Below are 16,922 nucleotides of genomic sequence, written 5' to 3' on the forward strand. Positions count from 1 at the left end.
TTCTTTCTTAGAAGCTGCCAAGAACTCTATTCTTCATGTGAAAGCCGAAGTGCACAAGTCCTTGGACAGTTATGCAGCCAGCTTGGCCAAAGCCATTGAGGCTGAAGCCAAAATCAACCTGTTTGGGGAGGAGGCTTTGCCAGGGGTCTTGTTGGCCGCACGGACTGTCCTGGGTGCTGGCTTTGGGGGCCGCCGAGGCAGCAGAACTCTCGCAGGCCAGCGGCTCCAGCTGCAGAGCATTGAAGAAGGGAACATTTTAACTGAGGAACAAAGATGAGGCAGCCAGAGCCAGAGCCGGAGGTGGTGCTCTGTGGTGGGATTCCCACTGTCACCTGTGCTGGAGCCCACACGTCAGTGTGTACCATGGGCCATGTGCTGTTCAGAGGGAACGGCATCTGCTGTGCAGCCATCAGCGAGAGGACTGGAATGTGTCTGGAGTCAGTGACCTCAGTGTCTGCTGTCAGACCACACTTGGGCTTTATTTTCAGAACCAGTGCTGGGACCAGAGGTGTCTAAAGCACAGAGGAAAGCAGGCGGAGGTGTGGTATTGACTTTTTGGGAGGTAGGGCATGGGGGGCTGGAGACCACGGGCTTGGAAGGAAAACTGCTGCGTGGATTGTTTCATTTTCTTCACACCCTGCTTCCTGGGGCACCCGGCACGTCCTGAGGTTCTCGGGAGCAAATACTTCCCAGTGCACTGTGGAGGACCACGTGTCTTCCTAACAAAGCCAGAGCATCCCTGGGCTTCCGTGTGGTTGACGCAGGCAGTGTGGGGTCTTTACCCCTAGACTAAATGGTCCCCAGAGAGAGAATGCAGGAGGAGAGCACCCAAGCTGGAGTTCCCCACCTCGTCTCCTGGTTCCAGTCTTGCCTTCAGTGGAGTCCCCTGCTGGTGTTTGTCAGGGCAGCTCACAGGCCACAGGGCAGAGGAGGACGGGGCCCAGCCCACCCACTCCCTAAGGACAGATACTTCGGTGTTTCGCAGAAGGGAGAAACCACTATAACAGGAGGAAGGGGCGGGTACCAGGCGTTTCATTTTCAGAATTAAAAAAAAAAATCCATTTGATTAGGACACATCCCTGCCTTACTGAGCCAGAATGGGGCTGGTGCCAGGCACAGCCCAGAAACAGAGATGTTGTTATTGGAGGGAAGCCCTTTCCCATAGGAAAGACTCGTGGAATAGATGCTGTTTGTGATGTTATATGTGACCAAATAGAGTAGTTGGCTTCCAGTTCCCAAGGAGATACTCCTGAGTGCAACAGGTACCGTTAGTACAACCCTGAGCAGTATAAGATAGGCTGGGATAGAGAAAGCACTGGACCCAGAGTCAGTATCCTGGGTTCTCAGCCCTGCTCTGCCTCTGATCACACATGCAGTTTAGGGCATCTGTGAAACAGGAAAAGGTAGTAGGGGGTTGGATTGAATGGTCTTAGAGAACATTTATAGCTCTGATCTTCTTTGATGTTCTCTGAGTTTATGAATTAGAGATAGGGAACAAAAAATAGTGGACCCACTGACCAACATTTGTATCTCTTGGAGTGTCATTCCTAATGTACATACGAAGCACTGCCAGGCTCCCGAGTCTGGGTCTGTCTGGCCTGTTTAGAGCACAGTCCTGATAGAACGCCAGTCCCCAAGCTGCATCTTGGAGGAAGAAGGACACTTCCTCAAAGGTGGGAGTGGAACAGCAGGAATTGTGATTCGTGTGGTGAAATCCTTCTCCTCTCCCTTTCGAGGCCTGGTAAGGACAGCGTCTTTTTGCTGTGGGGCAGAAACCAATGGTTGGTTTGTCCGCTGGGTCTGCAGTTCATAGAGGTCTGGTTTCTTGCCCCCTTCATGGTGATGGAACTCCTCAACAACCGCTACCCCTGATCAGCTGGGTGCCGGGCACTGGCCCCGGCTCAGGGTGGAAGTGGAGGTGGCTTTTCCAGAGGAGGAGAGGACAGTTCTGCCTGTGGGTTCTACCGACGGCATGTGCAGGTCAGATTTTTCTCTCAGTGGGGTGGGGTGTTCGTTAGTCTGAGGGTGGTTTTTCCGTTTATTCTATGTGTACATACATTTTTCTGGCACTTGCCTAGTCTCTAAGGGGACCATATTCCTGATCAACTAGCGGGTGCAGAAGTGGCTCATGGCAGAGAAACCTTTACCTCTGGGCTGGAACAACCTGGGGTTGGTGGCTGGATAGGCCTTTTTGAGTGTGGCAAATTGGATTAGAACCCAAGGGTTGCAGAATGCCTTCCATCTGAGGCCAGCTGGGATATACCAGGATTTAGTCTAAGCTAATGTAGAAAAAGAATTTCACAAAAGAACACACTCCATTTCCCTTTATTCTTTTGAGGGTCATTAATTTGTTCACGTACCAAACACTGCTTCCACTCTGTGCAAGCTAGGCTTCATGTCAGTAACACTAAAATGTTTTCACACCTGGAGGATCCCGGTTCTAATACATAACAGAATTAAGTAATGAATCTAGAAAGAACCGTGGGCTGCAGACGGGGGGTGGATACTTCCACTGAGGGAGTTTGGTGACTCCATGAAGTAGGTGACGGTTTGAGCCAAGTCCTGGAAGATGTTTGGCAGCTAGAACCATATTTTGCATATTCAAGAATTCAAATCTGCCTAGATTCAGCAGGAGAGAAGGAGAAATGAAATGGTCCACATGCATTCTGGAGTTTCAGAGAGGCCTTTTCAGGACACCTGCCCCCAGTGCAAAAGGTCTAAGTCCCCACTGCACCCAGGCTCATTAGCTATACCCTGCAGTGCAGTGGCAGGCCAAGGCCTTCCACATGGACAGTGGCAGGTGGGGCATTTGGCCACTCGTTTGCAAAAATACCTCAATCCTGTGACTTCTGGTTTTGACAGGACCACTTTTAGGGCTGTTGCACATCTCTACTTCATTCATTGAGATGCCACTTGCCTGGGTCCCTCCGCCATGCCCCAGTACCAGGTATGGGGGCTGTTGTGACCCAGAGGCAGTGGAGTGCCACACTGCACAGCACAAACCTCAACACCGATCCTTGTCCCCTTGCCAGAGGCACCGGGACGTGTATTGATCATACACTAGGTGGCAGCACTGTGGCTATGACGCCACCAGCAGTTCCCCAAGGTGAAGAGCTAAGGATAAACCTGAAGACTTGCTTGATTCTGGCCAAGATGCTTGCTCTGAACTTCCTCTCCAAGGACTGCAGTCCTCAGCCTTTAAGAGACCACACACCTTGTCTGCTTACGTGTGTAACCCCCATTCGGGTTCACAGGTCCTGCCACTACTGAACCTGTGTGATGTTAAGAGGGTCAGAGAGGAGTATAGGACAAGGGCCCTCTGGCACTAATGTGCTCTGATTCTCACTGAAGGAGCTGCTGTTTAGTCTCTGCAAAGAACTGAGCAACCTGGGGCCAAGGTAGTCTGAATTGGGACTGGGAAGGGAGGAACAGTACTCTGATACAGTGAAAGACCTTAGCCCGTTTAGACTTAACTATGTGCTTCTTCTTCCCTGCTGACAGTATGCCCCTTAGACACCTCTGAACTACACACAAGATATACCCATGCCAAGGATTTAACCTTGAGCCTAGGCTACCTCCTGTCTGGAACTGTATGGTTGGCAGGGAACTAACATTGAGTGCCTACTGTGTTTCTGACCTATTTGACATTTAAGTGCCTACTGTGTGCTGTGCACTATGTTAAAAAAACAAAACAAAACAAAAAAACCTGTTGCCATCGGGTCGATTCCAACTCATAGTGACCCTATAGGACAGAGTAGAACTGCCCCATAGGGTTTCCTAGGAACGGCTAGTGGATTAGAACTGCTGACCTTTTGGTTAGCAGCTGAGTTTTTAACCACTGTGCTACCAGGGCCCTGGTGCTATGTTAGGCCCCTGCACATACATTCATTTCTCCTCAGTGTAGGTGTGATACAGTGAGAACAGTGCAGGATTCAGTATGTAAGTTCTGGGTTCAGATCCCACTCTCACTTATTAGCTGGGCGTTCTCGGGCAAGTTCATCTTTCTTTCAGTGTCTCAGTGCCTTCATCTGTAAAATGGAGTTCTGTCATCTATGTGGGGACACACACAACCCAGGGAGGGGGTTTTGTGGGTTACTTACATAAGGAAATACTTGTAAAGCTTCCAGCATGGTACCTGGAGTATAGTCGATGCTGAGGAACTGGTATTTCTTTTCAGTAATTCTGTGAGGTGGGGGTATTATTCCTGTTTTACCGGGATCTCTGTGACAGGAAGTGAGAATCTTGAAAAGGTAACTGTTATCCTGGACAGGAGGTGTGGAAGGCGGTGGCTGTATAGCACAAAAGGATCTTTTGGGAAAGCAGGGATGGGGTGAGCAGGGGGAAGGCGAGGGAGGAGGGGAGGAGAGGCTAAGCAGCATTTGGGATTCAGAGGCTCAAGGGAGCAGGAATGAGCTACTATCCCTCATGCTCCTAGGCCTGCTGGCACTGACATAAAATAACCCTAAACTGCCGTGAATGGCTGTCAGTAATGGCCAGACCCCAGGGCCTGGTGGACAGTCTCACAACACAGTGCAAGTTCAGCCTCTACTTCCCTTACAGCCCCAAAGGGATGGGTGCAGAGACAGCTCTGTCCTGCAATTAGGGGCTTGGCCTTGGCTGTTGAGAAGGGAAACCACGGTCATCAGCTGTGAGGTAAAGAAAAATGGCTGTGGTCACAGTCATGTGACCACAAGGGGGAGAGCTGTACCCTCCTTGTGGGTTGAGAACAAAGGACATAGAATCCAGGGAGGCCCAGGGAGATGAATTGACTTGTCCAAGGTCTCAAAGTGAGTTAGGCCTGAGTCAGAGCCAAGCGAAGGAAGGAACCAGTTTCGTAGCTCAAGGAAGGCGAGGTATAAACCAAGGAGCTCGGGAGACACGAAGAATATGTTTGCTAGACCTCAAAAAACAAGAAAACCCGCAGGCCCAAGGAAAGTGGATTCATTACAACGAATTCAAAGCACAAACGCTAATCCGTACAAGATTACAGAGCACAGATTTGCTCAGTGTTGTTTTAAGAGAACATAATACACAAAGCTGTGCTCATTCCCTCAGAAAATGTTTTCCTGAGCAGTATGAATAACTTAGGAATTAGAATCCACTCATTTTTCCTTTCAACAGCACCATTTTTAACCATCATAAATCACAGGCATGTCCGCTCCTCCCAGAGGAAAAGAGAGTACCCAGGAGGCTCACAGGCCTGGGCAGGCAAGGCCCCACTGAAGAGTGGAGGAGAAAACCCGTTTGCCTGGGATCAGGTCTGTTAATCAGCACTGTGTTCTGATAATGGACCACTGGATGCAGAAATGGCTAAAAACCAAGCTTCAAAACAAAACAAAAACGCTAATCCTGAAATATATTTGAAGTTTTTGGATTTTTTTTTAAAGATAAAAATGTTTAGGGTTATTATAAATCAATATTTATAAACAAGTAAGAGTGTATTTAAAATAGGTTTACCTGATTAAATGTGTTTTGGGTATGTGTATTTTTTATAGCTGTGGAAATTGTAATTGTGCTGTAGGCTTTTCTGGGGGTCCCCTTTCCCCACAGCCTCCCTTCCCAGGACACACAACTAAAAAGAGGAAGGAGCCTGAGCAGGACAGATTGCTGCAGTTTGTGTGAGGGTGCCCATACCAAAGCCAACTGGGCTCATTCATCCACGTTTTTCATAAATTTCCCCTGGCAGTTAGATGCACGGAATACTGGTAAATGACCCACCTCTTATTATGACCAAGATACACAGAACACTCTCAACCCGAAGTTTTTAAAAAGAGGTTTAATGAACAACGGTGCCCCCCACATACAAATACCTAATCCATAATCAAAGAGGGTGGGTGGCAGATGATCATTGAGCCGCAAAACCCACCCCTTTACGTGACACCCACCTGTCAGCACTGATGTTGTATTTTGTTCTGAGAGGGTAGGTGAGCTCTAGGGTCCAGTCGCCTGACTTTCCAGGGTCCCCCGCACCCCACATTCGCTGAATCTTGTTAGCTCTGCCTCTGTAGAGTATCTTCTCTTTGCTGCCTCCCTGACTGCCGGTCTGGCCTGCCTTGCTCCTGAGTTATATGTAACATCAAAGTGGCAAAATCTCTAAATACAGAGGGCCTAATTCCTTTGACAAATACCATTTTGGTTTTCTTCTGTTGCTTTTCCTGCCAAAGAGTTACTCTTTGACTGCGCAGCGTGCTCCAGTAGCCTCTGCCCCTTCAGTTCTCCAACACCTCCTCTACCATGTCTGTACAAGTTACTGTTCTCTAACAGTGGGGGAAAAAACGTCCTTATATGCTTAGTCTTTTCTCTGTAAAGCCCTTCAACCTCCATGGTTACATGCGGTCCTAATACAGCCCCAGTAACATATGTAGACACATATGAATACCCATATACTAAAGAGGCGGAAATAGAAGCCCAGAGAAGTCAGTTAGCTTGACCAGGTCACATAACTAATTGGAAACCAGAAGCTAAGATTCCTGAACCTTCCGGAAATCATGAAGTTGCCTTGTTTGGCTAAAGCTTTTATTCCTTTTTCACTTTTGACAGTTTCCCACTTTACCTAGTATGGATACATATGTGCTCTTGTCCAGGCTTCTTCTTCTTTTTAGGTGCCCTCAAGTTGGTTCTCACAGCGACCCTATGTACAACAGAATGAAACACTGCCTGATCCTGCACCATCCTCACAACGGTTGCTAGGTTTGAGCCCATTGTTGCAGCCACTGGGTCAATCCATCTTGTTGAGGGTCTTCCTCTTTTTCATTGATCCTCCACCTTACCAAGCATGATGTCTTTCTCCAGGGAATGATCCCTTCTGACATGTCCCAAGTACACGAGACAAAGTCTCACCATTCTCACTGCCAGGGAGCACTCTGCCTGTACTTCATCCAGGACAGACTTGTTTGCTCTTCCGGCAGTCCATGGTATATTCAATATTTTTTGCCAACCCCATAATTCAAAGGCATCAATCAACTCTTCTTCGGTCTTCCTTATTCACTGTCCAGCGTCCACATGCGTATGAGGCAACTGAAGATACCATGGACAGGCGCACCTTAATCCTCAAAGTGACATCTTTGCTTTTCAACACTTAAAAGAGGTCTTTTGCAACAGATTTGCCCAATGCAATATGCCATTTGATTTCTTGACTGCTGCTTCCATGGATGTTGATTGTGGATTCAAGGAAAATGAAATCCTTGACAATTTCATTCTCTTCTCTGTTTATCATGATGCTTATTGGTCCAGTTGTGAGAATTTTTGTTTTCTTCATGTTGAGGTGCTACTACTACTGGAGGCTGTGGTCTTTGATCTTCAACAGTAACTACTTCAAGTCCTCTTCACTTAGAGCAAGCAAGGTCGTGTCATCTGTGTAACACAGAAGAGGAGCTCATGGCTGGTGCTGCTGATGGTAGATGAGGGATGACTGTGACAACACCAACATTTTCTTTTCTTGTTGTCAGTTTTATCATTTCGGCAGCGCTCGGTGGCTGTCTCGAAATTAGTTCAATGATCAGTCCAAGCATGTAATTTCTTCTCCATTTGCTTGCTAGCCAGGAGGTAGGAAGAAGACAGTTACTGGCTGGAGTACAGCCCAAAGGGAAGTTGCTGGGGTAGCTGCTGTCATTAAAAAGTGAGACATTTCCCAAGAGTTCCTTGAGTGGAAACTCAAAAACATTCCTCTGGTTACAAAGGCCACTCTTAAAGAACGAAGAATTGACGTGCCATCCCAGAAACTTTGTTATAGCAAATAAGTGTGTGTTTAGAAGACAAGAGAAGAGAAGAGCCAAGACTACCTTTGAAATCATCCTTTTGGACCACTAAAAACTGACACACAAATTTGCTGTGCCTGGTTTCGGCCTCTAAAGTACTCTTAGTCATCTAGTGCTGCTATAACAGAAATACCACAAGTCGATGGTTTTAACAAAGACAAGTTTATTTTCTCACAGTAAAGTAGGCTAAAGGTCCAAATTCAGGGTGTCAGCTCCAGGTGAAGGCTTTCTCTGTCTGCTCTGGAGGAAGGTCCTTCTTGTCAATCTTCCCCTGGACTAAGAGTTTCTCTGCGCAGGAACCCCAAGTCTAAAAGACACACTCTGCTCTTGGTGCTTTTTTCTTGGTGGTATGAGTTCCCCAACTCTCTGCTTGCTTCCCTTTCCTTTTTATGTCTTGAGAGATAAAAGGTGGTGCAGGCCACACCCTAGGGAAACTACATTAAATCAGGGATGTGACCTGGGTAAAGGTGGTGTTACAATCCCACTGTAATGCTTTTGACATAAAATTACAATCACAAAATGGAGGACAACCACAGAATACTGGGAATCATGGCCTAACCAAGTTGATACACACATTTTTGGGGACATAATTCAATCCATGACAGGTACCATGAGGCAGCAAGGCAGGTCTGGCTTCTGAAGGCAGCTTTGGACATTGGGAAAGTAGCATAGAGAAGCCATGGATATGTAGTAAGCTCACTTGGATGAGAAGAGGAGGAGAGGAACTGGAAATGACATAGATAATAATTTGGTGTGAAGACAAGATTTTATTTATTTTGCAAATGGACTGAAGAGATGTTAGCATGTGTACAGACTAAGGGAATGACACCAGCAAAATGAGTATTTAGGAGGGAAGGGAGGATGACAGGTGGGCTAGGCATACAAGAACAGTTTCAGGTCATAACCTAAAAGACAGAGGTTTGGGTATGGATGGCTGAAGTTGAATGGAGGAGAACACCAGAGTCGCAGAAGATCAGGAATTAGAAGAATTGACAGTCAAAGCTTTGAGCTGAAATCTAGACAGTGGAGAGAGGAGGACCAGAAGACAGAAGCCTTCAGAAGCAGCCTGTGCTGTGTGTAGTACGTGAGCTCTCTGTGCTATTCTCAGTGATTTATGCTTGAAGCCTGACTCCTGTACTTGTGTAATGACGTACCACTAAATCATGAAGAGACGATGACTGTAGGTAAAAACGGAGCACTTGGGAAGAAGAAATGAAAAAAGCCTTTCTATGTGATCCTATCAGAAATCAAACTGGAAAAGGTTAATAAATCTAGACAGCAGGGAAGGTCTGTCCTCTTTTGTCACAGAGCAAATTGGAAAAACATGGATCAAAGTAGCAAGGTGATAAAGCCAGGCATTAAATAAAAAGTCAAATTCAGGGTATCGTAAAACAACCAACTTCTTTAATTAGAAAGCAACAAACATGCAAATGGCAAGTATAGAAATTTATTTGAACCAACATTTTCACTATAATGAAAATTACTCTTCAACACTGATCCAAGCTCCCACATCTGACAGTCAGGGAAAATATTGCACTTTGCACTGTCTAGCACTCCTCATCCATGGCAAACGTTTTTAAAACATTTTGCTAATTTTGTTTTACACACACTCCCAAATTCATGCACACAATTGTTCCAAACCAAAGTTAGGTTATCCCATAAAAAGGGAAAAACTCCAAAAAACCCAAACCCTTAAAATTGCACTAAAGCTCTGTAAAGAAAAAATGTAATAAACGTCTTCTACGAGTCCCAGCACAGCTGAGTGCTTGCCAACAAGAGCCGGTTACTCTTCGTCCTCATTTCCGTTCTCCTGGCTGGAGCCTTCTGATCTGTCATCCTCCCGCCGGTCTGGGAACAGAGACACGGTGATCACCCAGGGCAGCGAGTGCTTTTAGTGTCACAGTTACAATTAATTTCCAATGCTTTTTCTTTAAAACTGATTTAAGTGTATACAATACATCATTATGTAAAAATCGTCTCACCACTGTGTGGCAGACATGTTATTTTTTGTCTCTTGTTAGCTGCTGTCAGGTTGGCCCCCAACTCACAGTGACCCCAAGAATGTAAGAAACACTGCATTATTAACCTTAAATATGCACATAATTCTAATACATATTCAGTAAAGTAATAATAATGAAAAAAAAAAAAACAAAAAACCCTGAAGATCTTGATATGTTGTTTTCAAACGGTGTTCCTTGACGTCTAGATCTAAGGTGTGTCAGGTGCCACTGAGGGGGAAGCTGCGTGAGAGAGATTCTGGTGTCCACCCTTCAGGGTCTGTGTAATTCTGTTTGTAAAAAGATGTAAATTAAATACCTAACACATTCCAGGCACTGTGCTAACAATGGAGGATACAATGGCAATCAAAATAAACATCTGTGGTCTCTGCCCTGAAGGAGCTTATCTGGATTAAGTACTCAATGTATAATTACAGACTGTGCTGTCTCGTCTCTGAACACGCTCATCTGGGCACCTTACACTCCAGCCAGGCCGAACACTTGCCAGTCTGTGAGCACGGCATGGAATGAGCCCCAGTGGCCCAGTGGTTAAGCACTTGCCTGCTAACCAGGTCAGCAGTTTGAATTCACCAGCCACTGTGTGGGAGAAAGATTTGGCAGTCTGCTTCCATAAAGATTTACAATCTTGGAAACCCTACGGGGCAGTTGTACCCTGTCCTGTAGGGTCACTGTGAGTTGAATTGACTCGACAACAGCTGGTTTGGTTTGGAGCACAGCATGTTCTCTCAAGTCTTCATGATTTACACTTGCTGGTCCTCTTCTTGGGGTGCTTGTTTCAATTCTTCATCTCAATGTGACCATTATCGCTTTTGTGCAACTTTTCCCCTGACTTCTTTCAACACTCAACCTGCAGAGTTATGAGCTCCTTCCTCCACATTCCAGAATATCTTGTAGGAACCTTATAATAATGACCATAATTGTTAGAATAGTTTGTATGTCTTCTTGAAGACTAGAGTGTAGTACGTCTTTTATCTTTATACCTTAAGCGTCTAGTACAGGATGTTCAATGAATGCTTGTTGAATAAACACACGTAAATTTGAGAGAAGGTTTGTTAGATTAGGATATAAAGGGAAGGCAGCGGCATAAAATCACTACCACCACTAGGATGGAAGCCCTTCTGGGAAGTATTAAAGGTCAGACATAGGGGATGGTTCAGTCCCAGTATCAAAAGCAGGAGGAGACTTGACTTAACCACTATGCACTGCTGAATCTGGAGATTTTATTTATTATCTACAGAGGCTTAAGCGCTCCCACTGGATCCTAGGTCAATGACACCAGGGACAATGTACCACGGGGACTGTATCTTTGATGATCCAATTGGGCTGACTTCAAGGAACCCTGGTGGCACAGTGGTTAAGTGCTTGGCTGCTAATAAAAAGGTTGATGGTTCGAACCCACCAATTACTCCATGGAGAAAGGTGTGGCAGTTTGCTTTTATAATGGGGCAGTTCTACTCTGTCCTGTAGGGTTGCTATGAGTAGGAATCGACTCTACAGCAGCAGGTTTGGTTTTGGGGTTTATGCTGATTTCAAGGAGCCCTGGTGGCACAGTGGTTAAGTGCTAGGCTGCTAACCAAAAGGTTGGTGGTTCAAACCCACCAGCCTCTCCGTGAGAGAAAGAAGTGAAAGTTTGCTTCTGTAAAGATTACAGCCTTGGAAACCCTATAAACCTGTTGCCACTGAGTCGATTCCGACTCATAGCAAACCTGTAGAGCAGACTAGAACTGCCTCATTGGGTTTCCAAGGAGCGCCTGGTGGATTCATACTGAAAACCCTATAGGGGAGTTCTATTCTATCCTATAGGGTCGCTATGAGTTGGAACTGACTCAGCGACAATGGGTTCAGTTTGCTTTTTATTTAATGCTGACTTCATTCCAATGTTAATTTTTTTTTATTACTCAGTTTTATAAAAATCAGTGTATTGGTTTCACTCTAAGAGCAGACTGCTTAGTTACATGTAAATAAATATAAAAGGGGTTATACGATAATAATTTTAGTCTCTGAAAAGTAAGACCGACATACTCAGGATCAAACGTGTGCCTAGCATGACGCATCACCAGTTGCTTAAGGAATTAATGAGATAATGTATACGTATATGATTTTTAACCCAAATTATAAACAAAAACTTAGCTATTATTATTATATAATCAATGCTCAATACACATTTGTAAACTAAATGAACAAAGTAGGATTCAAATAGACCTTCACAGATTATTAAGTAATCAAAACACAGTGAAAGGATTTCTGACCAATAAACGTCTCCCTAAGGAGTGCTCGTATAAAAGAGATTCCAAGATTTTTACTGTGTCATATACTTTCATGACAGAATAAAACATTAAGTTCCCATTCCAGTTAAGTATTTTATCCTAAGTAGGAATCCTGGATATGATTGACTATATTAAAAAAAACCCATTGAGTCATATCAACTGAGCATGAGAAAGCTATTTGGAAGTTTGTAGGCTTCTTATCCAAATTTCTTTTGGTTATCACACTATAAATGAAGATATGCAAGTAGAAGGTTAAGAAAATAATGTCACAGCGTTTAAAGCGGAGTTCAAAGCAAGAAACAAGGAGACAAGTGAGGGCCAAAAGTCTCTTACGTCACAAAATAATTGACAGTGGCTTCTGGAATGAGGAGGAGGACAAAATAGCTGTTCATTCCTCAAATTCAACTCATTCAACTGCTGCAGAGTGATCTCTTGGAATGTAAACCCAATTTCTAAGAATAAATTGAATAAAATCTGTTCACAAGTGCTACTGGAGCAGTAAAACTGGCAAAGCAGTTCAATACTTCCACAGATTTCTAGCTGGCAATTATAGATCAAGGAGATTTGAAGAATGCTGTGTTCTTTCAAATGAAAAATGAAAATAAGGTCACTTCCACATGCATTGTTTTCAAAGACAGAGAAGGCAAAATTGCTTTGTAAATAAGTTTTAAATTTGTGGAAAGGTTCCTTTCTTCTCATGTTTCTTCAGAAAATTATTTTTGGCTGAGGGAGGTATGATATGAAGAGATGAAATAAGTTCCTTACCTAAAACATATACTGGGGTAGCGGGGCGGGGGGAGGGGAGAGTGCTGGTGGAAGAGGGAGAACAGGAGGAATCTTAGGAAAAAATCCCCAAAGGAAACCCGTGTTCCACAAAAATACTGTTTTTATTTTCCAGGCTTTACTCCACAAAGAATTTATTCTACTTTCCTAAGAGAATAAATACAAGACGCATCATTAGCAATAGATATGATACTAGAAGTTCATTCATTCATTCACCCATTCATTCAACAAACATTTATTGAGCAACTATTATGTGCCAGGCACTGTTCTAGGAGCTAAACATCCACCTGTGATTAAGACAAACTAGGTCTTTGTTCTTAAGAAGCTTACTTTCTAGAGGAGGAGGCATAACAAACAAGACAACAAATGTGCTTTCCTCTTTTAACCTGCAACAAGGCAACAGATAAATGAAATGTAAGAGTGATAAGTATTTGAGGAAAATCAAATAGGGCAACAATGAGAAAGTGACTAAGTGGGGAAGACAGTGTGAGAGTGCACCGCGAGCAACTTCAGATCAGGTGACCAGGAAAGATCTTTCCAAGGAGATGACACTGGAGCTGAGACCTCAACGGTACATTCAATTCTATGTGAAGTTCTGGGGATAAAGTCTTTCAGGAACAAGAAACAGCAAGCAGAAAGGTCCTAAAGGTGGTAACAAGCTTGATGAGTTTGAAGAGAAGAGGCCAGCATGGCTAAAATGCAGTGAGGTAGGGGAAAACTGCAATGAGCTGAAGTGAGAGGTTTAAATCATTTAGGACCTTGCAGACCAGTAAGAACTCTGAGTTTTATTTTAAGGGCAATGGAGAGCCACTAAGAATTTTAAGCAGAAATTAGGCATGATCTAATTTATGTTTTAAAACAAAGGTTAGCAAACTATGGCAAATCTCAGCCTACTGTCTGTTTTTAAAAAGATTTATTAGAACTTTTTTTTTTTTTTTTTGGCACGTCCATTCTATGGCTGCTTTTGCACTCCAACAGCACAGTTGAGTAGTTGCGACAGAAATGTGTGTGGCCCACAAATCCTAAAGTATTTACTATCTGGCACTTTACAGAACAAGTTTACTGACCTCTACTTCAAAAGGATCCCTCCTGGCTGCTATGTGGAAATCAGGTTGTATGAGGGTAAAAGTGCAAGTAGAGAGACCAACAGTAGATGGATAGGGGTTATATTCTGGAGCAGTTAACAAGATTTGCTGATGGAGTGAATTATGCATGACGTGGCAAGTATCTGTAAACTCAATGTGATGGGAACACGATGGTTATCTAAATCTGCACATGCAAAGGTCCAGAGGTATGAAAGGGAGAATGCCAACAGACTACAGAGGTTTTCATAAGCCATGTTAACACATTTGTACTCTATCCCAAGAACACAGGGAGGCATAGGAGAATTTTAAGCAGGGGAATAACTCGGTAAGATTCTGAGATATTCTAAAAGAGTCTAGAATGGTCCATATACCCATTACCATCTTTCTAAAGCCTATTAAAGCTTCTAGGATCACAGAACTAAATTTATATCTCAAGAAGAGGCCTAGACTACAAGTCTTTAGTGCAATATTCATCAGAATAATTTTGGTTGCTTTTTAAAATTCAGAAGCCCAAACCCTACTTGGATCAAATGCATCAGAATCTTTATGGGGTGGGATCCAGGCATATGCAGTTTTAAAAAGCCCCACAGGGGATCTGATGAGTACCCTTCATTAAAACACCACAGCTCTAGAAGGAAGGAGCTGTCTCAAGTCTATTCCTTGCATTTTCTAGAAAACTCTTTGGAGTAGTAGATAGGCTGAGTTATCTTGTAGCCAGCCTGTGCTTATCTGGCCAAAGTCCACTACTAAGTCTCTTTGAGTATGCATACATTATGGTCCTTGGAATACTGGACACTGAAGGTAAGGAAAGGAACGCAGTGGTTTACTAATTTACCCGTCAAATACCTAGATTTGTCAAGGATAAGAGCATGAGAAATATAAACACTTAGGTACCTTATTCTATGTGGTCTTTTACATAAGAGGAACAAGAAGATGAGCTAATGACTACACCAAGTTGAGTACACCAACTAGAAATTGTCTATTTTTAATTGCTGGAAGAAAGGGAATTTTTATATTATGGTAGCAACTAATAGCTAACAAACCAGTGCCATATTAGCTCCTGTTTAGAATAGGTTCTTGTAAAAATGGAAGAATTAGTTTTCTACAGGAAAACACTGAAGAAGATAATCTCTTTTTAAGAACAAGTAAATCTTAGAAGTCATAATCAACATTTTTGTTGTTGTTCTATAAAATGGTGCCTTCTCAAATCTGAAACCCAAATGGACAAATAGTAAAAGCCATTCACTGTGTTGAAGGAAATGAATCAAAAGCTGGTACAGTGACTAATTTAACAACAAAGAGCCCAAAGAAGTATTGCAAATATACTTTGCTGGACCATTAACATTTTATGTTTATATTCTAGGTTCATTTTTATTTCGACCATTTGAAATTTTCACCCTTTCCTGGTAATAGCTAATATTTACAATTTGAGGATTATTTTCTCTCCAATTCTTTTAATTACAGACAAATGAGATCACTCCCCCCCTCCCCGCCCCAAATTCTTCAAATGTACCACACATTCTCTCTCCTTCAGGGCTTTGAAAATGCTACATGTTGTTTACTTTGTCTGGAATACTTCTCTCTTTATTCCTCCTCTCTCAGAAGTGATACTTAAGTCACTGCTTATGTAGACCTGAAGGATAAGTGCATGTTATCCTAACAGACAGTGAGGACGGGAGAGGGTAGCATAGTTATAAAAGAAGAGTTTGGTATATCCCAATGGTTTCAAGAGGGCCAGAGTGGATGGAGTATAGAGAAGGAAAGTACTATAAATGAACTAGAAAAGTAGTTTAAGATCAGATCATCCAGAGCCTTGCAAACCTTATTAATGACCTGACTATATCCCTGTGAGTGGAATTTCTAGGTCAAAGGAGAGTAAAGGCTTAGAAAGCTGGTTTCAAGTTCAGGCTCACTGTTTATCAGTTCTATGACTTTGGGTAAGTCATTACAAATAACATCCCTTGTAAAGGGCTGGAGTTATATAAAGATAAATTTTTGAAATGACTACTTTGGACACATTACAGGAACTCTATAAATGTTATTATTAAATGATAATACCCCATATATAAGGAAATTTAACTTATGACATCAATTAAGAGTGATAAACAAGAAATCATATTTTGCTTTATAATGGATACTGGACCTTTTCTATTGTTATGAACACAGATTATTCAATTCCTTCTTGCGTAACAGTTGTAATACCGGCATTTTTGTGTATCCATGACACTGAACATCAGCTTATCATCTAAAACAAAAAAAATTCTTAAAAAAAAACACACTGAGGCATCTGTTTCAACCTTCTTCTTAGCATGTTACATTTATTTTTATCTGGGATATGAATGATTTTGACCAAATAAACTATTAGAGGATTACTTACTATAATTCATCGTAAGGTTTATGTGATCCTTCACATTGAGAAAAAAAAAGCAGGTGAAGAAAGTTTTCAAGTGACTCTATCTTTTCATTTTGACCAGTTTTCAATAAAATTCGTTCATGAGATGGTAAGTTACTGTGCTAAGACCAAGAGTTCACAGGTTCAGATTTAACTGCCGTTATTATATGATGTTAAGGAAATTATATAAATCCTGTTTAAGCAGATCTTAATGACACATTTTTCAAATATAATAATGATGTTGATAGTACACTGAAAGTTCTTACCAGCTCGGATGTGATTCAGTGAAGCCAACATCCTCAACATGAAAGAGGCTGGAACTGTAATGGTGTTTCTAGTCTCTTCCAGCATGAGTTCATTTCGAGTTATAACCTTTGAGGCAAGTTAAAGGACCATGTCAAAGATCACATGTAACTGTATCTTTTTCTTGAACATTTGGAACATGGTTCCAGGAGAAGCTACTTCAGTATGTGTATGTATGATATCTATGTTTCTGCCTTAAGGCTACCTGTTGCCATCGAGTCAATTCTGACTCATAGCGACCTTACAAGACAAAGCAGAACTGCCCCATAGGGTTTCCAAGGAGCGGCTGGTGGATTTAAACTGCTGACCTTTTGGTT

The 16,922-nt window shown here is 43.0% G+C and overlaps 2 protein-coding genes across 8 annotated transcripts in view; one reads left to right on the forward strand and one right to left on the reverse strand.

Moving 5' to 3' along the window:
- Window positions 1-9,044, forward strand: part of GPR161 (G protein-coupled receptor 161) — a 73,466-nt gene extending 64,422 nt beyond the window's left edge. For 4 of the 5 annotated variants that reach the window (XM_049881323.1, XM_049881328.1, XM_049881325.1 and 1 more), the window contains one exon: window positions 12-9,044. In XM_049881323.1, coding sequence (XP_049737280.1) covers window positions 12-277 — 266 coding nt within the window. In that variant the 3' untranslated portion in view covers window positions 278-9,044. The remainder of the gene's footprint in view (window positions 1-11) is intronic. The other variant, XR_007516898.1, reaches the window with a different exon arrangement.
- A 111-nt stretch (window positions 9,045-9,155) lies between these two features.
- The window catches only part of DCAF6 (DDB1 and CUL4 associated factor 6), a 171,121-nt gene continuing 163,354 nt past the window's right edge, over window positions 9,156-16,922 (reverse strand). The window contains exons 20-21 of one of the 3 annotated variants that reach the window (XM_049881321.1): window positions 16,569-16,674; window positions 9,156-9,605 (exon numbers count right to left, since the gene is read on the reverse strand). In XM_049881321.1, the coding sequence (XP_049737278.1) occupies window positions 9,541-9,605; window positions 16,569-16,674 (171 nt within the window). In that variant the 3' untranslated portion in view covers window positions 9,156-9,540. The remainder of the gene's footprint in view (window positions 9,606-16,568; window positions 16,675-16,922) is intronic. The other 2 variants (XM_049881319.1, XM_049881320.1) reach the window with 2 other exon arrangements.

Source organism: Elephas maximus, chromosome 3 (genome assembly GCF_024166365.1).
Source record: "Elephas maximus indicus isolate mEleMax1 chromosome 3, mEleMax1 primary haplotype, whole genome shotgun sequence".
Lineage (NCBI taxonomy): Eukaryota > Metazoa > Chordata > Mammalia > Proboscidea > Elephantidae > Elephas > Elephas maximus.